At 49.6% G+C, this 15,699-nt stretch overlaps 6 protein-coding genes across 6 annotated transcripts; 2 read left to right on the plus strand and 4 right to left on the minus strand.

Annotated features, from left to right (window-relative positions):
* Window positions 1–578: 578 nt before the first annotated feature.
* AKAW2_20442S (Spo7-like protein) lies at window positions 579–1,976 on the plus strand (the record flags this gene model as incomplete). Its single annotated transcript, XM_041685155.1, has 1 exon — window positions 579–1,976. The coding sequence occupies one exon, from the start codon at window positions 579–581 to the stop codon at window positions 1,974–1,976; it is 1,398 nt and encodes a 465-aa protein (XP_041539268.1).
* A 1,197-nt stretch (window positions 1,977–3,173) lies between these two features.
* Window positions 3,174–6,255, minus strand: MCM3 (MCM DNA helicase complex subunit MCM3; the record flags this gene model as incomplete). The annotated part of the gene is made up of 8 exons (XM_041685156.1): window positions 3,174–3,210; window positions 3,272–5,340; window positions 5,398–5,661; window positions 5,716–5,821; window positions 5,872–5,918; window positions 5,988–6,039; window positions 6,112–6,130; window positions 6,189–6,255. 8 exons carry the CDS (start codon window positions 6,253–6,255, stop codon window positions 3,174–3,176), a joined length of 2,661 nt encoding a protein of 886 aa, XP_041539269.1.
* A 447-nt stretch (window positions 6,256–6,702) lies between these two features.
* AKAW2_20444A (uncharacterized protein) lies at window positions 6,703–7,455 on the minus strand (the record flags this gene model as incomplete). Its single annotated transcript, XM_041685158.1, has 2 exons — window positions 6,703–7,328; window positions 7,389–7,455. 2 exons carry the CDS (start codon window positions 7,453–7,455, stop codon window positions 6,703–6,705), a joined length of 693 nt encoding a protein of 230 aa, XP_041539270.1.
* An 882-nt stretch (window positions 7,456–8,337) lies between these two features.
* AKAW2_20445A (uncharacterized protein) lies at window positions 8,338–10,172 on the minus strand (the record flags this gene model as incomplete). The annotated part of the gene is made up of 2 exons (XM_041685159.1): window positions 8,338–9,057; window positions 9,126–10,172. 2 exons carry the CDS (start codon window positions 10,170–10,172, stop codon window positions 8,338–8,340), a joined length of 1,767 nt encoding a protein of 588 aa, XP_041539271.1.
* A 1,610-nt stretch (window positions 10,173–11,782) lies between these two features.
* On the plus strand, window positions 11,783–13,347 carry AKAW2_20446S (uncharacterized protein; the record flags this gene model as incomplete). Its single annotated transcript, XM_041685160.1, has 2 exons — window positions 11,783–12,036; window positions 12,258–13,347. The coding sequence occupies 2 exons, from the start codon at window positions 11,783–11,785 to the stop codon at window positions 13,345–13,347; spliced, it is 1,344 nt and encodes a 447-aa protein (XP_041539272.1).
* A 446-nt stretch (window positions 13,348–13,793) lies between these two features.
* Window positions 13,794–14,411, minus strand: AKAW2_20447A (uncharacterized protein; the record flags this gene model as incomplete). Its single annotated transcript, XM_041685161.1, has 1 exon — window positions 13,794–14,411. The coding sequence occupies one exon, from the start codon at window positions 14,409–14,411 to the stop codon at window positions 13,794–13,796; it is 618 nt and encodes a 205-aa protein (XP_041539273.1).
* Window positions 14,412–15,699: the final 1,288 nt, after the last annotated feature.

Genomic DNA, 15,699 nt, shown 5'->3' on the forward strand with positions numbered 1-15,699 from the left:
AACGCCTAAGACCGTTAACCCCGATCCGAGATGGAGTTAAAGAATATGGTAGTTGGTGAGTTTAGGCAACCAGAGATGATGACGCTGAAGATAGATAATAAATGAGTCAGCAGTACCTAACCTGCGCAATTAAAGACTCGGAATGTCAAAGACAGCGCATGCATGCAAAAGAGAGGCAGTAGATTGGAACTAAAGAGGGGGAGGAGGAGAAGGCAGAAAGTTGAGAAAAGGAACAGCTGAAAGTCCAGCGGAAGTGGAGCCTCAACCAAGTGTTGGCCGATTGGAATGAATGGATGACGATGCTTCACTCTTTCTTGTCCTTCTCTTCTCCCTCTCCCTCTCCCATTACCTTTCTTTTTCCTGTCTTCCTCGAAACTTCTTCTTTTTCTTCCATGCGATGAGATAGCGCTGGGCCGCAAAGGCCAAAAATCCACCCTCCGTGTTATTGAATTTTCCCCTGCGATCTGAGCCTCGGAGCTTAATTCTGGTCCATCTATTCTTTTCCGTCCTGACGAACCCGATCTCCCTGGCCCTTCCTCGTCTTTCCTCTTTCTCTGGCTTCCACTCCAGAGCTCATCATGGCCTCAGCAAGCCTAGACCAACTGGTCAAGGGCTCTCCAGCACCCAACAATCGCCTTGCATCTTCTGCGACATCCTCCTCCGAATCATTGGCGCCTGCATTTCACCTCCAAGCTCCCTCGAGCGATCCCTCTTCCCCGCCACGGTCGTCAACTCCCGATCCACTGTCGACCCTCCCCTCTTCCCCACCCCAGATATACCTCAATCTCCTGATTCTCGAGAGCTCGCTGCGAGCTCAATACCTGGCTCTCCGGGAACGCCGCCGACAAAATACGTTCTTCCTTCTCTTGCTTGCCGCCTGGATCGCCTACTTTGCCTACGCGCTCTTTCTCCGCCCGCGCGAAGATGGCCGCGGTGTCGGAGGATCGGTCTATTGGGTAGTCGAAATGGGAGAAAAGGTCGCCCTGATGGGTGGCGTGGTCACTGCCCTCCTGGTCTGGGGAACAGGGCAATGGGAACGGGGAGTCCGTTGGCCGCGGCGCTGGCTCGCCGTAGCCAACCGCGGCCTCCGCACCATGAACACCAAGATCGTGGTCATCCGAGGTCCCTGGTGGCAGGAACTCTTCTCCTACCTCTCTTTTCTCTTCCCCTTCTCTGCCCCCTTTTTCCCGTCCCCCGTGGGCGATTTCCACTACGTCGAGCGCCCTGCGTCCGAAAGACGTGGTAGTCGGCAGCACTACCAGCAGTACTACAACCACGACGCGGAATCCGGTCTGGTACAGGAAGACCTCAGCCCGGGAGGGGACTACATTCGACTTCTTCTACTGCCGAAGTCCTTCTCGCCCGAGTTTCGCGAGAACTGGGATGAATACCGCAGCGAATTCTGGGACAAGGAGAATGATCGTCGTGCTCAGCTGCGCCAGAAGCTGCGCCAAAGGGAGCGTCAGCTCGCCCAGCAGGATGGCGGCTGGTTCTGGTGGTTCGGATTGAGTTGGAAGGCGTCGCAACGCCGACGAGTCGCTGCCGCAACGATCAGCCGACCCGGCGATGCTGACAAGAACCCACATCGTCCCCATCACCACCACCACCATTCGTCCAGTATCTCAAAGCTTGTCCATGAATCCAAATCGCCCTTGCGACGCGGCGGACCACGCTCCGAATCCCATTCCCGCACGCCATCACGCAGCACTACCCCCGTTGACACTGACGACCGACCCCCGTCCAGGTCATCCGTCAGTGGCCGTCCCCGCCGCGGAAGCACCAGTCCAAGCACAGAACAACAAATCCAGCAATCACGAAAGAAGAAGGCATCCAAGGCCGCCACTCGTGGTCTGTCTCCTCTGACACAGGCCCAAATCCGAGAGGGCGTGCGCACCCCATCCTTTTCATCCGACGATTCCTCCTTTATGGGCACACCCAGCGAAAAAGAGAAACCCAAAGAAGATGGTGCTGAATAGAAATTCCCTCCGGTCCTTGGTCTCCCAAACCAACACCAGTTTCTGGTCTAATCTACCAATTATTCCCCCGTATGTCCATTGCCAATATTATACCCTCTGAATTGCGCACTACACACATACACACACAAATACTATCTCATCTCGATGTACTTACCGCCGTCGTAGGGTGTGTGCCGAAATAAAGCTCTTCTCTTCTCTTCTCCCTCCCCTTTCTCTGCATTGCCGATTCCTGCCTTATACATTTCGGTTGGTTTCTGTTCTCTTCCCCATCTCCGATTCAATTCCTTCTCTTTTTTTTTTAATACCCCTCATATTCCATCATCTTTATAGTGCATTTTTACTTTACTATTTTGAGTTTTTTTTGGCATCAGGGGGTATAGGGTATAACTATGCGACTGAACTTACGTCCCTTAGAAAAAAGATTCGAAAAAAAAAAGATTAGATCAGAATCAGTTTAGTCCTTGGTCTGGATAGTATATACGCATGCATATATATTTGATTCACTCTCTTCTTCTCTTGTCCTTTTAGTTTTTTGGGGGTTACTGCGTAGTAGTAGATACACTGAGTAGTGAGTGGGACAGAATAGAACTAGCCTAAGTAGTAAGTACGTACGTAGTGGGCAAACTCAAATCCGGGCCTGTTCCTGCGCCTCGGATGTAAGGGATATGCAAGCATGCAAGATAAAGGGGGCAGACTACTGGCAGTAGACTAGTGGAAAAAGCAAATCAAAGGAAGGACTACGTACTAGGGGAGGGGTCTGAAAAAAGGAAGTATACTTTAGTGCCGGTACTCCATCCATCGTCTACAGGGTGCTGGACTGGTATCTAAGTTTAGTAGTCTCTCGAGAACCTTATTCCAGCTTATCATATCATAAGATACCAATCTACATCAGGAAGCTTTAAAGTTGGGGCCTGGGTAGATAGTTAGTTTGTAGGCATTGATTTATGAAGTATATGATGGATGGCATTTCGATGAAAAAGAGATGCATGCACATGGAGGAAGTAGAAGATTAAAAGCCAAGTAATATAGATGATGAGTTTCCGAGACGCCGAACTATCCGTAACAACAGGTTATCTGTATTCAGGCAACATAGAAAAAGAAGTGTAAAGAAATCATGCGCGTGATGGTATCCATCCCATTTCTCTAGATCGTATAACGTTGTAAAATGACTTTCAGTGGTTTTTTGTTTATTTTTGATTAGATTCTGTAGACGGTTTCGTCATCCTCAAGGTACCTATTCGGGGAAGTCATTAGCACTTGTGTCATGTTACAGGGACAATGGTTAGGGAGCATACATTAATTCGTTCCTCTCGTTCATAGCCCTCAGGGCCTGGATAGCTTCCCCGCGCTGGAAGACGTGCGATTCGCCGAGGGAAGGCGTGTTGCGCAGCGCTGTGTTCACAGCTCCGATAAGCGATTCGACGTCGGCGGTGTCACCGTGGGTGAATAGTCGTGTGCCCATCAGAGGACCCAGTGCTTGCCTGAAGACCGTCAAGCGAGCGGGCTGGATCGGCTCCGATGAAGCAACCGTGTTTTGCGACTGCGAGTTGTCTGTTTGGGACTCGACCAGCTGTGACGCGGGTCGAGATGAAGCCACAGACATCCGGGACTGGCTTTGTGTTTGTGTCTGCGTGCGGGATGTTTGGCTAGAGCGGAGTCGTTGTCCGCGGGGACTAGAATTGTACAAGCCATCGCCATCCTCGGAGACAGCATCTCCGTCCGCATCCATCTCTGTGTCCTCGTTGGTGGCGGAACGAGCGTTGGCTGCACGGGATCGGAGACCGCCTCTCCTGGATGATCTGGGGGTGGCGCTGGTTGTTTGCGCAGGAGTGTTATCGTCGTCAGAGTCAGTGTCGCTACTGTCTGAATCTTCGTCAAACGAAGCGACCTTTCTCCTCTTGCGGCGCTCATCTTCAACGATTTCCTTGAACATGGCGAACCGGAGGATAGACTCTGCGACCTTGGCGTCGCGCTCCTCGACTCTGTTGGAGAGGCGTGACTTGGCGTGGGCGGTGGATAGACGGATCAAGGTTTCCAAGGTACGGGCAGTGATGGGCGATGTTCTGCGCTGGTTACCAGACAGTTCGTCGTTTCTCAGAGCAGAATATGTTGCGACAATGTGGTCGGCGGCACCCTTGGTCAAGACGGGCTTGACACGGGACTTGGCGTATTGAATGTATTTCTTGATGAAGGGAATGCTCAAGATTTCGATGTTCTTGCTCTTGGACCGGCTCATGTGGGCCATGCCGGCGTGAAGCATGACATTGAACTTCTCGTAAACATCTGTAGGCTGGTTCGAGTCCTGCGTATCCTCGAGGCCGACACCAAGCGTTTGGTGAAGCTGTTCGCGGACAGGAGCACCCTCCTCAGTACCGGGCTGGCGGTAGCGATGCATACGGAGGACGTGCTCTGACACCATTCTGTCCCTGGAATCCTCAATGTCATCGGTCACGACGAAGAGCAAATCGAAACGTGACAATAGAGAGTCCGGAAGGGCAATGTTCTTGTGGGGGTCTTTGTGGGGGTCGTATTGTCCGTAGATCGGATTGGCGGCGGCCAGGACACTGCATCGGGCGTTCAAACTCGTGTGAATACCGGCCTTCGCAATGGTGACAGTCTGCTGCTCCATGACTTCGTGGATAGCCACACGATCGACATCGCTCATCTTGTCGAACTCATCAATACAGACCACACCGCGATCACCCAGAACCATGGCACCAGCTTCAAGTCTCCGCTCGCCAGTTTCCTTGTCAGACGTGACGGCAGCCGTAAGACCGACACCAGAAGATCCTCGACCTGTCGTGGCAATCGCAAGCGGGGCGGTGTTCAAAACGAAACGAAGCAGTTGAGACTTGGCGGTCGAAGGGTCACCGACCATGAGAATGTTGATATCACCACGCAAATGAGTGCCGTTGTCCAGGTTCTTCTCCATACCACCGAGCAGCATGAGCAGGATGGCCTTCTTGATGTAATCGTGTCCGTAGATACTGGGCGCGAGCGAGTGCGACAAGAGTTCAAAAACACCCTTCTTCTTGGAGACCTTATTGATGTTGCGGATGTCGGTGTCGGTAATGGTGGCCTGTGCGATTCCTCCACCGGACTTCGAAGACAGTTGGATAATGTTATTCGCAAGGACAAGCGTGCGGAATGTAGCAGACGTAGAGGAAGCGTTTCTGTTACCCAGAGAGCGGTAAACTCCGACCAACTGGATTCTGTCTCCGGGCTTAGCGCGGTCAACCAGATCATCGTCAACAATCACATCCACACTCCGAGGCAGCTGGCCAGCCGGGGCTCTCTCAGGCATTTCTTGAATCGAGATAGTCTGGTGGTCCATATATGTAGAGAAACCGTATTCTGTAACAAGCTAATATGACGAAAAGTGTTAGCCTCAGGATATTGGTACTCTATTAAACAGACATACCGGGTTCTTCTCTTCGTCTTCCTGGGGATAGATGCTCATGCTCGTGGCACCACTAGCCGTCATTGTCGCATCGATGTACTTCCTTGTAAGAAACTTCTGACCGCGCTCGCTCCAATGCACACTCTGAATAATCTTGGGTCGAACCAAAGAGCACTTCGTGACGATACCCTCGAGGGAGATCATTCGGTTCAGGTGGGAGGAACCGAGCGTCCTAGGGTTGCAGGAATATTCTCCGAATGCGCCAACAAAGCCGCAATGGTAGTTCTAGATACTGTTAGAAGCCAAACGAGCATCGTGAAGGTGCCCTGTTTCCCATACCACATCGTCTCCCGTTTCCCTCGATGGCCTATTCGGCAAAGTCTTGATGATCTCTTTAAGGGCCTTTTCGAAGGCATCAGAGTATTCATATGGTGACGTGAGAAGGCTGTAAGCGATTAGCCAAGGGGTTTGTATGAGGGAGCGAGTGTTTCATACCCATCGGCCATCTCACGGTTATGCGCTCGGATTTCATCGATGCTAACCTGCGCAACGTATGGCATTAGCTTCGGGAACCCATATGCTATGTCCAATGTATGAGGTTATATGCATACTATCAATCGACGCAACCCCCGATTCAACATCAACAGAATATCAGCCCGGTAACTAGTCGCTGGTTAGCGTCTGCCATGGCGTGGTCATCCATAGTTGTTGGATATAGGTTGGTGAGCAACGGACCTGCGCGCTCTCGCATCACCTATATTAGAATCGAGTTAGCATATTGCAATCCATTGAGCAAGTCTGGCCGGGCTTACTGGGGTCAAGAAACTCGACGGCGGCACGCACTCGATCCTGTGCGGCGTCGTCAAACTGTCCCTCCATGGCGGCGGACTTTCCCACGGACTGCTAGTAAGGAAAAAAATAAGGGGTATCTGGGGAGAATTGGCAATGAAGCGTGAAAACAGAAAACAGCTAGAAGGGTGGGGTCCAGTGGGAGAAAAGCAAGCGGGGAGAAATGTCGAGGTGATTTTTGATGCTCGTTGATGGGGAAGAAAGGGTGGGTTGCCGGGAGGATCTTTCAGGTTGCCATACGCGACAGCTCAATCGGGTAATATTGGAGCGCGTCCGCAAGAGGGACGCGTGCTACCGTGTCAGTGTATTAGATGAGTCAGCCATACATAATACATGCATATAATACATGCATACTAGGACTTGGGGTCTAACAATTTACTACTCCGTACAACAGCAGTCGTAATACTTTGTATATTCCTGCTAATATCTTCCATATACTTCTAAATTACTTGCATCAATTTACATGAAAAACATCTCTCAAGCCTCATTCACAGCGCTACAATCATAAAGCACTCCTAAAGGAACTGCAGCTTCCGAATGATTGTAGCCCAAGTTCAACGCCATAATTTGGCCCACGGCGACCCCATAGTAAGTAGCAAAGTCTTGCAGGGTGCCATATCCAAGAGTAAACTGTGTCATGGTACATGCCGTATTGTCACAGATGGGGATCTTCACTGTCTCGCCCGTCTGAAGGACATCATAAGGGCCAGGGTTCAAGGCGGCAATATATCCAGTTTGGGCGGTCTGATTTATGACGGACTCGACCGTGATGTTAAATCGTTCGTTGGCAATCTTCTGAATGGTATCTCCAGGCATGATTGTATACACGTGTGGACCACTATCGATACAGGTGTTGGTGGCCTCGGTGTTATTGGTGCTGAAGCAACTCAGATCATCTGGGAAGGTCGGTTGAGCAGGGATGCGAAGGACCTCGCCAGCATAGATGAAGTTGGGATCAGCAAGGATATTCAATCTGGCGAGATCACAGGTTCCCACGCCGTATTTGGCGGCAATGGCAGACAAAGTGTCGTTCTCTTGAACGGTATAAGTCTCGTTCAAGGCAGTAATATCTAGATTTATCACAGTCCCCGTGGTTGGGAGGGCTGTGGGCAGGGTGAAGAGTTAGTGTAGAACATTGAGTTGAGACAGAAAAGGTAACGGACCATCGTAATTGGATGCTGGAAGAGCGGCAGCCACTGCTGACAGGCTGAGAAGTGTAGCAACGAGCATGGTTTTGAACTTTAGCGCTCCAAATTGTTCTGAGATGAAACGGGTTGGCGGTACAACAATGACTCCCTCTGGTGCAGTAGAGTCGCCCTTTATATAAGCCAAAAGACCAAGTCAGAAAATTTTCGAAATTAATCCACCGTGAGGCCAAAGACATCACTATCCAGTTTTGGTGTCTATGACCGACTCGAGATAGCCGTGCTCCGTGAAACCTTGGTCATTGGGCACCTTTCTCGCTTTTTCTTACTCGGACTAGCATAGCTTCAACACTAAATGCAAGCGGACTGAAGCCGTAGCATGGAATTCAGAGAGTTGTGCCATTCCCACATACCCCAGAGCATGAATGTCATGCGGGGACTTCCCCACAATGACCGGGGAAACTATCGGACAAATGGAAATTCGCCAGCCCCATCCGGAGCATGGATGAGTGTGGCCTAGTGTAGATAGTGTAGAGGTGTTGGTATTTGTGCGGCTGGACGTTTCGGAGGTCGGAGGCAATTGTAACATCCGATCTCCGTCGCCTTGGGAAATAAGGCTTGTCCTTGACTGGGCTTAGCCAAGCAAGATTCTTTCATGAGAGCCAAGCTAATAGTGCGTCTGATGTCACACATGCAAGAGACATCCAAGAACTTCATCAAGGCAGCCTCATGTCAAAGTTAGTTGTTGTGATTTAATAAGAAGATAGTTTATATGTGCTGTGATTGAAGAAGAGAATAGGTAAAAGGGTCAGATCTTTCATAGTTGTTATAATACAGATTGAATTTAAGTGATTTTGAATGGATAACATGCGTTTCCTCAATCGCCGTTCCATACGAAGTTGGATCCGGTCCTAGAAAACCCCAGAACACGCACATGTCATCCTTGGCTACCTCTTCGTTTGGCTCCCTAATAGATAGGCGTAAGGTAAGCGCTCAACTTCCAGAGCATGGCCTGGATAGAGGTTGCGTTCTGTTCGCAGATCATGGTGTTGTTGTCAGTCCAGTATGGGCGCGACGGCCAAGTGCAAAGCTCTTGGACCTCGCCCGCATGCTCTCCAGAAGTAACGGTGGCATTGATTGTAGTGGGCACCACACCTTCTTCCACCCATTTGACCATGTGGGCAAAATTGTCCCGGGGGAAGCCAGCATTGGGTTGCTCATCGTTGGTCGCGCAGTGGGCTGCACCAGGGACGAGATAGAACCGATACCAGTCGTTGAGTTTCTCATTACCATCAGCAAAAGAGAGGTCAGGGTACATGATCTTGCGAACCGATTCGTGGTAGTGAATAGGTCCGGTCGGGGGCACACTGCTATCGGCCTCCCCGTGGTAGTGAAGCAGACGGCCTCCCTTGGAGTGAAAGGGGGTCAGGTCAGGAAGCGTGGTCTGAAGAGAGTCCATGTATTTGGTCATTCCTTCGATCATCCATGCCTTCAGGTCATCGTTGGTGACTCCCCACATATCCATTTCTGTGACATTCTGCCAGTTTAGGAACTTGGTAATCCATTCTCCGTTGGAGTTAGGAGAAGTGATCGTCCAAGAATCCGTGGTGCTGTCGTAGACAGTGGTGTCTCCAAAGCCGGCTGTAGGCTGGAAAGGAAAGTATACGAGGTCACCATTCGAATCTTTCTGTTGTTTGGAACCAGGTCAGCAGTCTGAAGGCAAAGGAGCGCAGGGTTTTGGGAAACCGTTCATACCAGTCCAGTCAGAAGATCCTCGATCACCTCGATATCTTTGGCATTGATAGTTCCATTCTGTGCGGGAGTGGCCGAGGTTGTCTGTCTCTTGCTCCTCTTTCCGTATCCCAAGCCAAGGCTGCTGGTCGACCCAGCCTCGCAGTAGTAAGATTTACCCAGCATTGAGGAGACGTTGAAATTCTGGAAACAGAGATCACTACGAGCAACCACCCCATCAACCTTTCCATCCATGCCATCACAGGCATTAATCGTTGCGTTAATCACCGTATCGAACACGCAAGAAGGTGGATAATATCCAATGGTCTGAATTTGGATGGGAGGAGCGATGTGGTTCACCTGCTGCTGGCCGTATCGCATAGCAGGGGCACCCGCAACGATGCCATCGTATAATTCGGGGGCCCGCTGGGCTTGACTCATGGCCTCCCGTCCACCTTCAGAGCAACCGATGAAGTAGGTGTACAACTTGGTAGCCTTACTCCCAACGTTGAAGAAGTTATTGGTAAAAGCCTTTCCAATTTGGGTCATCTCGGCGATGGCTTGATATCCCCAGTTGTAGATGGCAGGCCAATTGGCAGTTCCATTTCCGAGAATGACAACATCATCGAAGTCAGTACCACCCCAGTAAGGGAATCCGCCGTCAGTGTAGCCAGTGGCAGCCCCAAAGGCGACCCCTCCGGCGATATCACCTCCTCCTGAGCCGTTGTTGATCTCATATGCAGAACCACCTGTAGCGAGAAATCTGTTCTGGAATGTGTCTGGGCTCGGCATCCAATACTGGACAACTACGCGGTCGTCACTGTTCTGGTGGCTGTAGGCAAAAGATACCTCGCAGAAGTTGATGGTCAAGTCCTCCCAGAAAATAGAATCGGTGAGGGAATAGTTGCGATAGATACTGGCAGATACAGAGCTGGTATCGATGGTAATTCCAGATGGAATGTCATCGCTAGCAGTGGGCAGAACGGACGTGACATAGTCGGTCGTACACACACTGTTCAGCGATGCCGCAGATGCGACACCGACAAGAATGGCAGCAGCCAGGCTGTACATTGCAAATAAAGAGAAGGGACGGGTCTTTGACCCTAGAAAGAGCGATAAGATATAGAACAAAAGAAATTGAATGGTTGCAATTGTGGAAACAGAGTAGACAGAACTGAGACTCACGACATTATTATACCATTGGATCCTACAGTGGTGGCTCACTTGAATCGAAGCTTTGAACCACTTACACCTTAGCATAACCAAGACACTTACGTATGTTTCTAGATACTAATTTCATGGCCTGCAACACGGGATGTTGATCATTTAGTAGCGTGTCTGGCATAGAAGATTGAGAGTCTCGGTGCCTGTACAAATTTCCGAGAATCTTATCTTATCATTGAGCTTAAATGCGAGATTATGAAGAATCAAACCACTTGACCACCTGTGAGTGGCTGATCAAGTCCCCAAGAGCCGAGATTTTGGGTCAAACATCGGTCTTTCGGTCATTGCCAGTCGGAGATTCGGCTTCACTTACCTCAAATAGGAGACCCATCCCGCTGGCCGCGCGGCAGCTCAGCTCTATGCAATATAATTAACGTACGCATAGGGCACTGGTAAGGTTATGGGGTGAAGAAGTTTAACTATTAGTCTGATCTGCCATTGGGGGACTTGTTTGCTAGATATGGCCACCAGCCCACAACAGACAGAACCTTGAATCCGTCGTGGCAAGATAGAAAAGAAAGCCTATCGAAAATAAGTAGGAGGTTATAGGATAATGAGAGATTACTCTCAACTGCAATTGCCCCTCAAACTTCATAGGTACAAGCACAAAGCGAGACCGATGTATCCCTTTCCAGTACTGCCATCTTGAAGAACAAGAACAGCATCCTAATAATAACCACCTACTCATACAGTTCATTTCGCACGCCAGCGGGTAAAACGCAATTGCCGTGTGGGTAAGCGACATGAGTCGATTGAACGCCTCGTCGTCAAAAGTGATCGTCGAGGCATATTTGGGCGGAATGATCAACTTTGCCGAAGATCAGACGTGCAGTTGAGGTACCAGTACTTCCCAGCACGAAAGACCAAGCGTATCCAGCTTCCTGGGCTACATTCAGTAGAGCCTCGTTGTTAGGGCACTAGACAAACCCTTTGGTGCCCATGTTTGGGAAATGTGAGCCTCACTGTGCAGGAGTCCATGTTGGTGACCCTGGGGAGATTTTGATGTAGCGATAGATGGGAAATTGGTGATGTATGAGAGAAATATGGGAGAAGATGATCCTGAGGAAAGACGGGGTTCAAGAAGTAAGTTATACCACTGAGCATGCAGAAGGATATGGAGCTGTGTCTTGACTACTAACGATGGGGTATAGTACTCGGCTGGATTGGTATGCTCTGAGTTCACATCAACATAATAGCATAGAACAGGTGCAATCTGCCTTCCAGGATGATTTTGCAGCTACTTATTGACTTCGAAGCCAGCAGTCTGAGTTCTAGACAAGCCTTACCATACGATCCAAAGGCTAACGATTCACTGCTACTTTGGTATGCATTCACTTAGACGTGCATATGTTGTCGGCCGTCGGTAGTTACCAGCTACTCTAACACTACTCCAACACCACTCCAAGCAGAGTTGAAGCTTCTTCATTCAAAAAGCCCGGGAAGCACACACGGTCAAGATGGAGTTGGCATCATCAGGTCATCTTACAGGCGCGGATATAATCAGTCCACTCCTCGATATGTTTCGCAACACTCTGCATCTCGATCCTCTCATCGTGGTGAACTTGGGACTCCTTGTGATTGGCATCTTAACCTCCCTCCGTTCGACTGGAAATATCGTCTACAGCTACGCCGCAAAGACATTTCTGTCAACCGTTCACGTAAAAGTCGATGATCCCTCTATCACGAACTCATCCGCTGGATGGCAGACCATGTATTCCAGCATCGCAATTTCCTTTCCGTTCTAGCGCACACCGCAAACAATTCCAACGCAAGAAGAATCACAAGGCTTTCACGAATGCAGGAAATCATTCACACCAATGAAATGTTCTCTCCCTGCAAAGAGGATGCCAGACAATTGTCAATCGAACTGAAGCCATTCCATGGGTCTCGACTTTTTCGCTTCAACCAGACATGGATTTACTTCTATCATAGATCCAACAGCCTCAGTTACTCCGACCCTCTGATGGGCAGGGAAGACAATACCCACTTAACCCTACAATGCCTCAGTCTATCCCTCTCACCACTCAAGTCCTTCCTCGAAGAAGTTCGTGCTTATTCTTGCAAGGCATCCGAATCCACCATCTCGATCTACCGCACCCAGTCCTTCTATCGGGATATCCGCTGGATACCCATCGCGACTCGCCCACCCCGAGATATCTCCACCGTCATCCTGAACGAGAACAAAAAACAAAGGATCCTCCAAGATATATCCGAGTACCTCTCCTCCAAAACCAGACAGCGGTACGCCAACCACAGTATCCCCTATCGACGCGGTTACCTCTTTTCTGGACCTCCAGGCACAGGTAAGACTAGCCTTGCGTCCGCCCTCGCCGGAGTCTTCGGTCTAGACATCTACGTCCTAAACTTGCGAATTCCAACGATGAAGGAGCCAGAATTTATCCGCATGTTCTCAGCTATCCCGACGCAGTGTATCGTGTTGTTGGAAGATGTTGACGCCGTAGGGCTGAACAGAAATGAACCCATGGTCCCTACTACCACCAACACAAGTGATAGTACCTACCTAGATAATACCCCAAAAACACTAGGACAACCGAGAGCCCCAGAACCTGTTCCATATACGGCAAACGCGTCCACAATCTCCCTATCTGGTTTACTCAACGCAATCGACGGCATCTCTTCCCACGAGGGCCGCATTCTGATCATGACAACCAACGCGCCGCAGCAACTAGACCGCGCATTGATCCGCCCGGGACGCGTGGACTTGCATATACGATTCGAGCTTCCGTCTCGCGAGGAGCTGAAGAACTTGTTCTTAAGTCTATACAGTTGTGACCGTCAGGGTGATCAGGAAAAGCAAGAGCTCCGGAATGAGAAAGAAAAGCCGGAAACCCTTGCGGAACAGTTTTCGAATAATCTCCCTGAGGGTCGGTTCAGTATTGCTGATGTCCAGGAGTTCCTGTTGCAGTATAAACGGGAGCCTAAGAAGGCGTGTGAGAATGTTGCTGGTTGGGTGGAGGGAGAATTGGGTGTCGAGGGTGAACGAACTACTAATACTGAGTAGGTCTGTGATAAATAGAAGAGGTGGGGTGGGGGGTTGTCTTTCAATCGGGAATACATTGCAGTCAATCCTGAGATGGTTGTTGAAGGGGGGAAAGGCGTTCCTTTAAGGGGTAAAAAAATGGTCTTTACTTGCGCGTTTCGTATTTCCAGCATCTGCTCTGTACTCGAGGAAAGGGAAAACTTGAATCATTACTAAGTACTTTCTTGTAAATGAGAATAAAAGCGTTCAACTTCATGAGGGACTCTCAAGGAGAAAAGTAGCATATCTTCCTGAAACAAATGTAAAGTTCGCGCACAATTATGACTTAGGACTTCGTTTTTCAGCATATTGTTTAACAAAACAGGGATGACTGCCTCGCATCTTGAACTAGTACAACATTCACATCGACCTAAGTTGAAGCCCTCAGTATCCGGTCATTGTATCCTCCATCTGATCCTACTCTAACCTCAGCAATCTACAGCATGTACCGGGTAAACGCTGGGTTCAGCGCTCAACCGCAAATGCCCCCGCCAAGTGCCTCCATGACTGAACTGACAGCAACCCACAGTGGTACCACTGTTGTGCAGAGTAGTCACACATTTCTCGACAGCGGCCAGGATTGTCTTTTTCTCAGCGGTCGTATCACAGTTTGACCCGGTCGTCGTCGCCTTGTACGCATATCCCAGCACCTTCTCCCCACTGACATCTGTACCGTAGGTCAAGGTGCACGAGTCCGCGTCCGACTTCGACTTGATGAGACCAGCCAAGAACTCCCAAATTTCAAGCCCGGCCTTGACTGTGAAGATCACGTGGGATGAGACTTTTGCGGTAGTCACGATTTTCTGGATCGTGATGCCCGTCCTTTTCTCCAAGTCTGTCGTGTCGGATGTGACATTCGCCCATTGCCAGGCGTAGTCGGCGTTGATGACCTTCAATGTCGCAGTCATGTTGCCAAGGCCATCGTCCCAGTCTGCAACGATTGGTGTGGTGATCACATCATATGTTGTTTCATTGTCTCCAGCAACACATGGATCAATAAACCCGCATGCGAGAACGCCACACAGGACCTTGCTGAACTTGACCATTCTCCGTCGGTGTAACGGTGATACAGAGCACAGAGGTCGATGATGAGGAGGCAAGTAAGTTGCAGGAGGTTCATGCACACTTGAGAGCGTTTGTCAGTCAATACATATCCATATCTTCAGGGGGCATTGAAGGTGACACTTCCATACCTGGTGATAAATGCTGAAAAGAAGGGGCCAAGGACAGTGAGAGACCTGAGCGACGGGTTGATGAGAAATACAGGAAGACACAGTGACTTGGGGCCTTTATATACCTTTGCAGCCTGGAGGACACAAGTCCTGCCAATACTCGTTTGAAAGTTTCTAGTCTTCAGAGTAGTATATCAGAAGGCTCTTCAGGTATTTTGTTCACGCTAGCGAAGCAAAGGATCAGCTAGCTAGCTTGATTTGTATAGCAGGATCTGACGAGAGGATACCTGCTGTCAGCTTTACCAGCGAGAAAAGATAAGAGGAGAGCATTCTCCACCTTATGAAGGGCTGGATTGATTGTATTTGCTGCGTTTCTTCTACATTCTACTCACGTTAGCTATGTGAGTTGGCCTAAGGGCAATCAATCATGATATTGCAGATCACGATTCTATCGTAGATCATACAGCCTGTGAATGCCGAAGGAGAAAAAGCAACTGGCCTGAGTAGACAAATTTGAAGCGATACACAAGTCCCAGTTTAGAGAACCGACAATCGGAAGGTACGGCCCTGATTACCGATCTGGAAAGAGCTCATATCTCCCTTCTGCCTAAGGATACATTATCTAGTCCCAAAGCATGACGATTGCCGGTGAACATGTGCTAGTTTGTTTCTGGTGACGCGGCTTTATGAGTCTAAAAAGGATAAGCTCTGGTTTGGATGAATAGACGGAGAAATTCCGGGATAATGGAACAGCCTCAATGGCTACTAGCAGTAGGGCAAGAGTCAGTGCCTAAGGTCAAAGAGGGTTAGTTCAATTGTTATAAGCCTCCTTCCTTCACGGATCCCCGCTTTTTGGCCCCCACTGACTGCTGACTCGCATGCTTGAGGAAATACGTAACATGTGAAGGTCAATTCATCTGGGTTATCGACTGGATAACATGCCATGTGCACTTGAGCCTGTTGTTAGCGCTGACATGGAACTATCGCACTTCGCAAAAATTTGCTGTCACCTGATGTGGCTTGCAATCAAGTTAGTAGCTCCCTAGAACGATACAGTGAAAAAAAAAAAAAAGAAGAGGGAAATCGATGGTGAGTATTCCAGGACTAGTGGACGGTGAGTTGCAATTAGGCTCAAAGCAGAACTGAGGGCAAAGAATGAAAC

Source organism: Aspergillus luchuensis, chromosome 2 (genome assembly GCF_016861625.1).
Source record: "Aspergillus luchuensis IFO 4308 DNA, chromosome 2, nearly complete sequence".
Taxonomy (NCBI): domain Eukaryota; kingdom Fungi; phylum Ascomycota; class Eurotiomycetes; order Eurotiales; family Aspergillaceae; genus Aspergillus; species Aspergillus luchuensis.